The following is an 11,816-nucleotide window of genomic DNA, read 5'->3' on the forward strand; positions in this document are numbered from 1 at the left end:
TCTCCTGCTGAGTTATATTTTGGGCAAGATCTAAGATTGCCTATCGATTTGTTGCGTGGGTCTCCGCCTGTCGTTGATAGTTATAAATTAAGTGAAAATCATGTTATAAATTTACGGGAAAAAATAGATCAAGTTCACCAACATGTTAGACAATTGATGGCAATTAAAAGCGATAGAGTAAAGGCGTTTTATAACCGAAAAACAAGGAATTTGTCTTTTGAAGCGGGATAAAAAGTTTGATTTTATAATCCTCGTCGGAGCAAAGGCAAAGCTCCTAAGTTACAAAATTTTTGCGAAGGTCCATATGAGATTGTGAAAAAGATTAGCGATGTGGTATTTGGTATTCGGAGGTCTAAGAAACATAAAAATAAAGTAGTTCATTTAGATAGATTAGCTTCTTTTTATAGTAGAGATTGATTTGTTATCTAGTGGAAACGTTTTTGAGCCTTGTATCTGGTATTTGTTTTAGTCATGAAGATTTTAATCTTAAGGAATTTACTGCGGTGTTTTGTTTGTTAATTTTAGTTGTTCTTGATAAAATGTCTGGAGTTTTGGTGGAATATTTTCACTCAAAATTCAAGAGTGAATCTGACTCAACAAGTTTTTGAAAACATCTGGAGACTTGGTGTACATCTGGAATTGAATTTTGAGAAAGCCGCTTTACCCACGGTTTTTGATCGTGGTTTTCTCGTGGGGCATTGGACGAATGCCAAGGCGGAGACTTGGGGTGTTTTCGCAAGAAAACGTTGGGTCCATGGATAATACCCCCTCCTTGTCCGAAGATCAAGAGAGAAGGGCACAAGAGAGTCCGAACATCTGGTACTATCCCTCATTGATTAAGGAGAAACATAGAGGAAGAAATTAAGACATGAAGGATTCTCATTGACGCAGTACGGTAACATGGACAGGAGTCCATGGTAGTAGCGTCGTGGTCCTTAGAAGCGTCCTGAAATTGGGAACTGATACGTCGCAGTACGGTAACATGGACAGGAGTCCATGGTAGTACAGGAAGCGTCGTGGTCCCAGGAAGCGTTTTGGAAATGGATCCTATGTTGACGTCGTACGTTAGCACGGGCTGGAGTCCGTATTCGTAGTACAGGAAGCGTCGAGGATCTTGGAAGCTGTATTTCAATTGTCGGGACGACAATTTTAAAGAGGGGGCAGTGTTACGCCCGTGTCTTAATGCGTGCTTTTAGCGCTCTGAACGTACATCTGATTTTCTGTTGGCAACGAGTCGTAAACAACAGATGATCAGCGTTGACAGATAAACAACGGGTTTGAAAGATTCTCTCTGGGGCGGTCGAGTCGTCGTGACGTGCGCGACGGTCTTTAACGAGAGAGCTTGAACCTGCGAGTTACATGTGCTTCCTTGTAAATAGCAAATATAGTTGAAGTTGTTTTCCTTTTAACGTTGTCTCATTTTATTTCCCCGCGCGAGCTTAACAATATTAATATATTAATATCTGTTAATATATTAATATCTTTTAGCAACTAATATATGCTTGGAAAGGGATGAACAATCGGAGAAGGTTCTTTTGAATCAAGGTTTTTTCTTCATTCGATCGCAGAAGAAAATGTATCAAAATAATTGGTCAACGGCGCTGTAATTGGAGTAAATCTTCTTAATTCGATGACGATATTATTTGAATCAGTTGATTACAAATCAATTGAACAAGCGTTATTTATCCATGTTCTCAAAATGTTGTATGAAATGAAATAAAATAAAATTTCACTTGAATAGACATTCATTGAATATCACCATGTAATGAATGATTATTCACTCGAAACAATAATGAAAATTTCGCCATTCAGAATCGTAAGAACGAATGTTTCATTTAAGTTCAGTGATTTCTGATTCCATACGAATGATTATTTCAAGCGATTCGAGTGAACAAATGTTTTCAAAAACTTGTTGAGTCAGATTCACTCTTGAATTTTGAGTGAAAATATTTACTCGACGATTCAGAGTGGAGGATCCACTCTACAAGAAAAAAATGCTATTGCATTAATTATATCAATAGAATTAGTGAACAGCTCCACAATTGGAGTAAATCTTCTTGATGCAATGTTATTGAAATCACATCATAGATCATGCAAATATATCATATATCTAATACATTATATCATACATCAAACTGACACAACATACATTATTTTAATAATTCGAGTATTAGTTCCGATAATATTGCTATTGAATCAAGATTTATTCCGATTACAGCGCTGTTGATTATTATAATTCTATCGATATAATAATAATTGTTAATGTGGAAAGGGGAAAGGAGAACTTCAACGCCAAGAAGATTATTCACGTCCTCACTTTCGACAGGCAGCGTCCTTTTTTTCGTAATAAATGTACAGCTTTTATTTTTCTTTTGAGCTATCGTTGTGTATCCAATATAATCATTTCTTAACTTAGTAGATACATATAAGTATCTATATTTTCTGTGTTCTCTCTCTCTCTCTCTCTCTCTCTCTCTCTCTCTCTCTCTCTCTCTCTCTCTCTCTACCTCTCTTATGTCCGTAGCGACGACGGCACAGAAGAAAATTGTACGTTCGTGTAACATAACGTCCTGCTGTAATGATAATGTATAGCGACGGAACGAGAACTTGTCGTTACACGCATGGAACACGATTAAACGACGGACCGTTTCAACTTCGTCCGATGGGAAATTATGCAGATAAAATCGATTAATCTCCTCTTAGCGAATCTCCGTAAAAAGGTTCGTTCAGAATTCGTTATGTCGATACATAGTTAAAAGACTTGCGTCTCTTCGGGTTTCGATAGAATGCATATATATGCAAAACAATAGGTACAATTTCAACTTGCACGTATCACGTGACCGATGTCGATGACAAATTAAGCGATACCCTCTATATATTCATAAAAGAATGTACACCAGCGTATGCGCCCGAACGCCGGGGAATTAAGTCGTCAGAGGCTTCGCATTGCAAAATGCGTGTACTTGTATAAAAAATGTACAATTTTTTGCGACACAAAATTCAAATCGTCGTCATCAGGAGTGGGTGAAGAATTGGCGTCCGAGTAAAACAATTAACGTTCATTTGCGATTATTTAAAAATCGGAATCTGCGATGGAGGGATTCTGCTAAAGAAAGATAACTGCGCGCGCGCTCGAGAATGAAAGAAGAGTGTGTATCTCTCTAAAGTCGGCCCTCAAAGGTAAGTAAATGCTTGCGGATAAACGCTCCAGAATTGTGTCCGCCGCGGTATGAGAGTCTTCATCTAATTCTTCTTCCGACTCTTCTTCATCATCGGAGCGTGCTAGGTGACTCGTTCCAATCACAAAAATCTCACTGGACACTCGAACGATCTCATATCCTATTGACGACGCTTTCAATCGCGCTCCCCTCTCTCCTCAGCTCGCTCCTCTGCTCTCGCTTTCATTCTGGTGATGAACGCTTGACCCTTACTTTTCCTGAAATTCTCATATGGATCGTTCAGGTTGATACCGACTCCCTTATATTGATCGTTTTTATCGCGAATCTCGCCGCCGGAGATGGGCGCCTCGATGCCTTGCTCATTCGCGCCGAGACCCGCGCCACCCCAGCCCATCTTCTTTAGCAACTGATGCCCTTTATTGCTCTCATCGAGACTGATCTCCTGCGGGGCCTTGCTGTACGTAGAGCCGCTGAAAACAACGCAAAAAGTCGCTCAATGGAAAGTCTCCAAATATCGCTAGAGAATTTGAACTACACGTCACGTTGGGTGACGCTATTTACTGATTGTTAAAATAAAAGGAAAGCTTTAGGAATATTGCACAAATGTGCTCAACCGGTTGCAAGTATCATTTTATGGATGTATATCCTTTTATAATATCCTACAAAAATCTTGGGCATACGTTTTCTCGCTTCTAACGTCATGAGTTAAAATGGTCGCGGAGAGAGAGATGAAGACCCTTGAGGCTCAGACACAACGAAAGAAATAACAAGGAATTAAATATAAGGAATTAAAAATAAGATATTATAAATAAACTATAATTTAAAATACAATAAAAGGAACAGAAAATAGGATATGAGAACGTTTTAAAACGAAAAAATTACCATATTTACCATATATTTTCTAATGAATCTCTACTGTCAGTATTTTTATTTCCTGATAATTGGTTGATTCGACTGATCTTCGTTTGTATAATGATTAAACATTTTAAAGATTAACTATCAGTCAACTATTAAGTCCTACGAACACACCAATTGTAAGGAATAGAATTTCGACAATCTACCTAATCCAAATTCTCTTATTGTGAATCGAAGCATAATTGTCCACATGTCAAAATTTAATTCCCTGTTCCTATAATTCCTTGTATTTGAATCTTTGTTCCTTATTCCATCGTGCCTGAGCTCTTAAGGTAGAACCCTAACAAGCACCGTTTCCTCACGAAGATTTCATCGTGTCGAAGAAGAAGAGAAAAGAAGAGAGCAAAAGTTCCGAATGAAAACTAACTGAAACGCGTGGACTATAGTGGGAAAATACTGATACAGTTTAGTAGATGGTTAAGACTTACAGGAAACTCGGAGGCGTTGGACTCCTGTCCTGCCTATCCATTCTTCTGTCAGGGCTGCGATCCTTATTACTGTTCCTCCTTCGCCTACTTCTGCTGTTGTGATTGCTGTTGCGACTGTTACGCCTGTGATTGGTTGCGGGCGACCTCGATCTACTTCTGCCACGCGAGCGCGAGCGCGACCTGCTGCGCGACTTGCTCCTGTAGCGTTTCTTTGGCGGACTGGGGCTCTTGGATCTCGGCCGTAGGATCGGCGACGGAGATCTGGATCTCTGTCTGATGCCCGCGGCTATGTCCTCCTCCTTCCGCTTGCGTGCGGAATTCTTCGCTTTATAGTATTCGTACAGTCCCAACTTCTCCCAACCGTCACTGGAAACACGATTGAGAATACGGTTCTCGCGATTGTTCTCCCCTCCTGAGGCGTTCCGTAATACGTTGCGCGTTGTTGACGATACCAACCTATCTCTCGGAGAATCGTGATTTGGTGGCGCGTAAAAAGCTTCGACGGCGGCGACTAAGCGGTCGCTCGGTGGTGCGGGAGGTGGCAATCGTATCGCATCGGGATCCAACGGCTTATACTCCCCGTCCTCCAGCTTGATCAAAGGCACCATCAAGCCGGCGGGGAGCTCGAAGTAAGGCATACTAGGCATCAAATCTTCAACGGAAGGCTCGTGGATAACGGGCGCGGGCCCAAAACCCGGCGGCGGCTTCGAGAAGTCCGGCAGTGGAACGTTGCTGAATGGCGGCGGCTCATTCGACGGCGGTACGCCCCATCCCGGCGGCGGTTGGCTGAAGTTCACGTCCGTGCCTATCGCACCCGGCGGCCCGGGATGACTAGGTGGTATCGGCATATTCTGCTGATTCTGCGAAGAGAGACGACCATTCGCGTGAGTGACGGAACGAAGACGAGAAAAGTGAAGGAGAAATTCGTTCGAAATCAAGAAAATATCGAAGGCTCTGAAGATGAACGACCTGTATAGTCCTAAATCAAGTACCAATAAGACTCGCTTCATCGTCAGATATAATCTTAGATAGTTCGGCCAATATTATCAGCTTCGCTAAAGTCAGACCGCCGAACACAGCCCGAATAAGTTTCTTATCAGCGGAAATTGATCCGGGCCAGACTTGGATCTGACCACCGAAGCGGATGTAGATCGGATTTCATAATGTATCGGATTGGGTTTTGTCAGGCCTTGATTTGCAGGATTATGATTTTATGATTCAAGATAATTTTCAACCTTAGCGGGAAGATCAGATTGTTCGGCAATGTAACCGCACGTGTCGGATTTATTTTCCAGATTTTCAACGCAAATGAATAGAGTGATACAGTAGTCACCTACCAGGTCAAACTGATCTTTTATCTTACGGACATTCTCTCAACCCACTGACCCCATGGAACCAAATATACTCTTTCCACGAGGCTGCGTTAAATAATTAATTAATCAGCTAATCAAATAATAGACGTTGTGACCTCATATGTGTGAAGCCAGTAGCTAGTGGGTTAATATTGTTTTCCCTTAAATTTCCCTGATCTTGTAGAAAACTTTTAAGGTCGTATCGACTATTCATAGTCAAGTCTTATATTTAAGATCGTCTCGAATCCAGCTTCAGATGCTGTATGAACTCGTTTCATTAGTACTACGGAACCAAGATAATATCGTTTTTAGTAAGTGTTACGAAAAATAATGCCTCAGCGAGAAGTCAAACTTGGACCGCTCCACTCGCCGGATCGAGATCTCATTTTCCCGCAAAGATCGAAAAGTATCGCGCCCAGCATTCAGCGACGGCTCTGACCTGAATTTTTCATTGACTACATTTACACGATAACGTTAATCCGATATTAATTTAATGATAACCGTAGTTAGTTACTAAAATTCTTGCATCCGATTAATGTATTCTTTTAGATCTAAAAGAATATTCTAATTACATATAAGAGCTCACTCTAACTACAGTTGTCACTAAACCAAATTAACGTTGCTATATAATGGGACTCGTTGACTTGGAATAAAAATTGAATATAAGAAAAAACAAGGTTATTACTATTTGGGGTGGCGGCGGCGGCGGCGGCGGTGCTTTCAATTGCTGATCTATCGCTATCTTTTGTTGCTCGATATTCTGGATCTGTCTGAGCGCATGTGTAACGAACGCCTGATGCTGTGCCTGGTAGTTATCGAACGTTTGCTTCGTCGATGTCGTAATAGGCGTGATCGCGTTGGCGTACTGCGCTACCAGACTGGCCTGATACTCCGACCAAGAGGCGCTCGGCTGCTTCAGTTTATCTATGATCCCCTCATCGAAGTAATTGTTCTTAGACTCCCACAAACTCAACAGTTTATTTAGCTTGTTGAGTTGCTCCTCGGATGCGGCTAGTGAAGTGTTACAGAACATGGGGACAACGACACTTTCCATCGCCTTGCGAAGATCCATCGACTTTTTTCTTGCACTGGAGAAGTTTCCAATTAAGTATCACGCACAGCCGTGACTTACACAGTGTAACATGTTAACTTATGACACATTGTTGTCTAAGTCCCGGTCTACAATAGATACTTTAAGCTCTAAGCCTTAAGAAATTGGCCGGTCACAATCGAATTATAGAAGAAAAGTCAATTATGATTGGTCAATTTCTTAAATCTTACGCCTTAAATTCTCATTGTAGACCCCGCTTAACGTAATTATAAAATGACAAATGAGTGCAATCGGCATCATCGCTAGTATACCGTGCCACTTCCTAGACAAAAAATCGCACGATTTTCAGCCTTACATGTAACCTATAAAGTTACAGATCGCACGTAAGAAACTTTAATTATAATTTATAAGGTTATAATAACTCTAACTGTAACAGTTTTGACCTTACGTGTATATATGCGAAGCTGAAAATCGTATAACTTTCGGAGGAAACAATACAGCATACGTGATGCCAACTGTACAAATCTGTCGGAACGATCGGGAAATTGTAAGAATTGAATCAGTAAATATACAAAATTATCCGGAGAACCGGGGGGTCACGAGAGTCACGGGAATGAAAAAAAAAACCCGAGTACGATTATTACAACAGAGAAATTGCGCCGTGCAATCGATTCGTCTCGTGACATGTTATACTAACCAGTGATGCAGAACATCGTTCACCAGATAAATAATGTGTAGCTTATGGCTAAAAGTTGTCCCCTGGATTACTCTGAAAGAAACACAGCAAACTATAGACGTACGCTTTAATCGATCGATCGATTCGTTGTTCGATACGTACTTCTTCAGCAAATGATCGGCGACCACTTGATTGCTCGGCGGCGTGAGCGAATTCTGCAGTATCCAGGCCTTTCCCGCGCTTATGCTGTCCTTCGTGCAGCTATCGATGATCGGTTGCAGCACCGTGTCAAACGCAGCCAGATCTGTGTTCGTGCTCTGCGCATTGCTTTGCAGCGCCGTTTCCTGCGCCTGCCTCACGGCGTCCTCAACTCTTCCCTGCTGTTGCGCCATCAGCGCAGCATGCTGTGCAGCCAGGTTCTGTTCAGATTGTCTGACTTGGTCCTGCAACGTCGTCTGCTGCGACTGTAGATTCGCCAGTTCATTCTGGAGCCACGCGGGTGGGCCGCCGATGTTAACCGTTTGCGGCGCGACCCCGGCGATCGGCGGCGGATTCACACCCCCCATGCCGCCAGGGACTGGTCCGATTCCGGGCGGCCCTGCATTTCCCGGACCCCCGATCTGTCCAGGCACGCCAGGCAAAACGGGACCGCCTGGTTGGCCGCCGACCGGTCCGATTCCGACCACCGGATTTATGCCATTGTTTTGTTGTGTACTTAGACCGGACGCGAGATTGACGTTATTCAGTGGCTGCGAGACGGTAGCGGCTGTTTGCTGCTGCTGCTGCGAAACGTTTAAACGTGGGTCTGCATTTTGCATTGGATTTATTCCTTTTTGCTTTAAAACTGTAAACGAATGACGGTGGATTATTGTGAGATGCCCTGAGTCCTTTCAATCGATATGATTTGAGAAAAATTTCTATACAAATAGTCCGATTTGTTTTACGCTTTTTTTTTATTCGCTTTGCTTTTTTCTATTTTTGTTCTGCCGAGTCTTATCTTGTTACCAAGAGAATTCTTGGCCTTTCAACGCGAGAGAAGCACGTATAAGCTCTTTCGGGAGCGCTATGCTCTGTTTATTTTTTTGTTCCCTGCTTTATTTTTTCTTTCGCGTTTTTCTCTACGTTTTCACGGTATTAGAGTATATACTTTATGGGGGACGCCATTTCGGAGCCGGTTCGCGTACTCCCCCGTACAGATTGAAGCAATACATCGACAATGTATTAGACTCCGTATTCAGATAAGCTCCAGCAAGAATCTTAAAACAACGTCTTCTTGAAATCACCATTGCCAAGGAGAATCATAAGGATGTTTTTATATAGTGCAAAAGCGTTCCGCTTAACAAATAGCGATCCCAAAATCTTGTAAGGAAGCTTTTTCCTATCCGACGGAACAATAAGCTCGCAATGATGAAATCAGACACTGTTTCAGCGGTATATGTCACTTTTTCAAAGTCATTCCTTCGCTTGTCGTACAAAGCATGTCGCCGTTTCTTATGTCTCTCGATCGCCGTAGCTGTTTAAGGGGAATATGTCCCACTTACTGGCTTGCTCCGTCGTCACTTTGTATTGATAGTAGTTGAAGTGCTCCCCGCCGAACAGGAAGCCGAATTTCGGGTTGTCCTTCTGCTTGTTCTTAGTCATCTGCTCGAATTCGGGCCCGTTGCGAGCAACAAACTGCGCCAGTTTGTCTATGATGTTCCGTAACTCTGTATCTGAATATTTCCGGAAATCGAGAATCAGGTTAGGTGAGCGATAAATTAAACAACGATAAAACACAAATTTACAATCTGATCTAACTTTGGCTATTTCCTCGCTAACCCGTCGACTCTTATAGAGAAAATCGAAGAGATGATGAGAATTAGAAATAACTGTTTACGAATTCGCAGCCCGATCACAAATCATCGCAAACTTCCTCTCTGCGTTATCTGCGCGTCTATTCGTTGACGATCAGATCGCCGTTTGATTGTAAAACCCACACACACACACAAGTAACCTAGTAGATTAAATAGCTTTACGCTCCAAACCCGCCTAATATTACCGTGTGTAAAACAGAATTTTCTCGACGAGAGCAACGAAGACACAGCGAACGCGACGACTATTGTGCTCACTTACGGCTTACATGCGCGACATACTCAACTCCCGGGCGAGACCGAAAGAGAACGTGCCGCGGGAACGCACAGCCGGACCGACAGTGTCTATCTCAGGACGGTGCGCTCACCTGCAGGGGCCTGGTCCATCGTAGCGACTTCTCGGCCCACAGATCGCGTCGAAACTGCCCGGTGTGTGTGTTCGTTCCTCTCGTCGGCGGTCGTTATATTGTACGTGAACGGAATACAACACTGTGGAGCATTATCTCTTCACGGCGTACTCGATAACGCGCTCGACGTCGCCATTACGATCCCCGCGGAGCGGCCCATGCCTGCATTGCCAACTTACTTATTTTTCGCGATATTACGATGGAAAGGAGAACACGGGGTGGGGTGAAAACGAACAGAACAAGTGCGGAGAGTGCAAGCTGCGCGCGCACTCACTGAACCACCGTCGTTGGACACTGAGCGGCCTGGCAAGAGGAAGCCAGAGTCTGCCGTCTTCCATTGAATTAAGTAATATTCTGGAATGAGCACCGACATAGTGGGCGCCATGGCCTGTAATGGCTTCTGCCCACAGGACACGGAAAACTGTCGCGTGGCGGAAGTTCATGCGGTAGCCAATAAATTTTTAGTTGTTACCGAAAAACGGCATATTGATTGGCTATCGCGCGACTTCTACCGCGTGGCAAGCATTAGGTCTGTTCGTTTTCGCTGCGCCGCTGAGCAACTGCGGAAGTGCAATACGTTAAAGCGAGATAAGTATATGTTTTCTCACTTCAACTTATTCAACTAATTCAATGGCGCAGCGAAAACGAACAGACCTAGTGCCGCAACCTGTCCAATCACAGCCGAATGTGAAGAAAATAATTAACTGATTGGTCAATTTCTAAAGGCTTACAGATTAAATTCTCATTGTAGATCCCGCTTTATATGTGGTACGCTGTCGATTTTTTAAGCTTCATTGGACACAGAACATTTAATTCTGCGTAGTAGAAAACGCGGAACGTTTCTGATTGGTTACGTGGTTATGCATCATACGGAAAATATATGCCAAGGAACTCTACCTTAACCTAGCGGCCCACGATGCTTGTTTTTGTGCTGGATTGCTTGTTGGATAAATATACTGCATTTTGATTGTTGTATTGTCATCCATTTTTGAAAATGCACCAATCAGGACGTAGTATTTCTATCCAACGAGCAATCCAGACGAAACAAGCATTGCCTGCCGCTGGCTTTAGGTATTCTCAGTTTGTTTACGAATGGCGTTGGTTGAAATTCTGTATGCAACCTATTCAGCAGAAAAATATTTATATCTAAGACATAGACACCTTTACACCTGCAATTTTAAGTTGTATCTAAGTTATATTATTTTCGGACGCTCATAAAATATTTTCAAGACAACATTAATCGATATATTTCATTGAAAAAGGAATCTCTGTAACATTTGCACGCACAACTATGACCGAGGATACAGAAATCTTACAGATATTTTTTAGATATCTTCGTGATATCTTAACGATCGAACACTTAGATATTCAGCCATTTTCTAGACATCTTTGTCATATATTTTGCTGTGTAGATGTAATATGATATATGATAACACGATAGATGATATGTAATCAAATGTTTACTTTCACAAATTTTTCAGTTTGTAGTGTTGGTCTGTTCTTTTCTTCCCATACTTCTACAATAAACTCGGATGAAATCGGAGAAAGGAAACCCTTTGTTTGAAGTTCACAAATACGGTCTCTGATCTTTTAATTCTCTTTGTTTGGCGACATAGTTGTTTCATTCAATTAATTATTTTATTTTTCTTATCACATGACTTCCTCAATATTTCCATGCATTTGACTAACATCTTTGGTGACATATTTTTCTAACATCTTTAGTGACATATTTTTCTATTTTTGTGATTTTAAGTCACCTGTGTAGTACAATTGTTTTCTTGAAGGAGTCCTTTCTGTGTCTTGATTGAAATTTGCATTACAAATGATATGTCAGATAATGTAATTTTCTTCATGTTAGCCATGCTAAAACCATAATATTTTAAATGTACATAATATAATGAAATTACAGATTACAAGATTCAACATTATCACATATTTAATCATATATGAAATACTGA

General features: G+C 42.0%; 1 protein-coding gene across 5 annotated transcripts; it reads right to left on the reverse strand.

Moving 5' to 3' along the window:
• Window positions 1–2,313: 2,313 nt before the first annotated feature.
• Window positions 2,314–10,220, reverse strand: LOC106749382 (calcium homeostasis endoplasmic reticulum protein). 5 transcript variants are annotated; one of them, XM_014628764.1, is made up of 8 exons: window positions 9,820–10,220; window positions 9,143–9,313; window positions 7,764–8,445; window positions 7,623–7,694; window positions 6,560–6,962; window positions 4,979–5,382; window positions 4,523–4,888; window positions 2,314–3,649 (listed from the first exon to the last, which is right to left on the reverse strand). In XM_014628764.1, exons 1-8 carry the CDS (start codon window positions 9,836–9,838, stop codon window positions 3,355–3,357), a joined length of 2,412 nt encoding a protein of 803 aa, XP_014484250.1. In that variant the 5' UTR covers window positions 9,839–10,220; the 3' UTR covers window positions 2,314–3,354. The 5 variants fall into 5 exon arrangements, with proteins under 5 accessions (XP_014484250.1, XP_014484252.1, XP_014484254.1 ...); XM_014628766.1 differs by lacking the exon at window positions 9,820–10,220 and adding an exon at window positions 9,714–9,804; XM_014628768.1 differs by lacking the exon at window positions 9,820–10,220 and adding an exon at window positions 9,721–9,781.
• Window positions 10,221–11,816: the final 1,596 nt, after the last annotated feature.

The sequence above is a fragment of the Dinoponera quadriceps genome, unplaced genomic scaffold (assembly GCF_001313825.1).
Source record: "Dinoponera quadriceps isolate SergipeBrazil2010 unplaced genomic scaffold, ASM131382v1 scaffold3702, whole genome shotgun sequence".
Taxonomy (NCBI): Eukaryota; Metazoa; Arthropoda; class Insecta; order Hymenoptera; family Formicidae; genus Dinoponera; species Dinoponera quadriceps.

Coding starts and splice junctions, on each gene's coding strand:
- LOC106749382 (XM_014628764.1), bottom strand. Junction 5,383..6,559: donor CGCCGCCGCCACCCCAAATA/GTAATAACCTTG, acceptor CTCTCTTCGCAG/AATCAGCAGAATATGCCGAT. Junction 4,889..4,978: donor CACGATTCTCCGAGAGATAG/GTTGGTATCGTC, acceptor TCGTGTTTCCAG/TGACGGTTGGGAGAAGTTGG.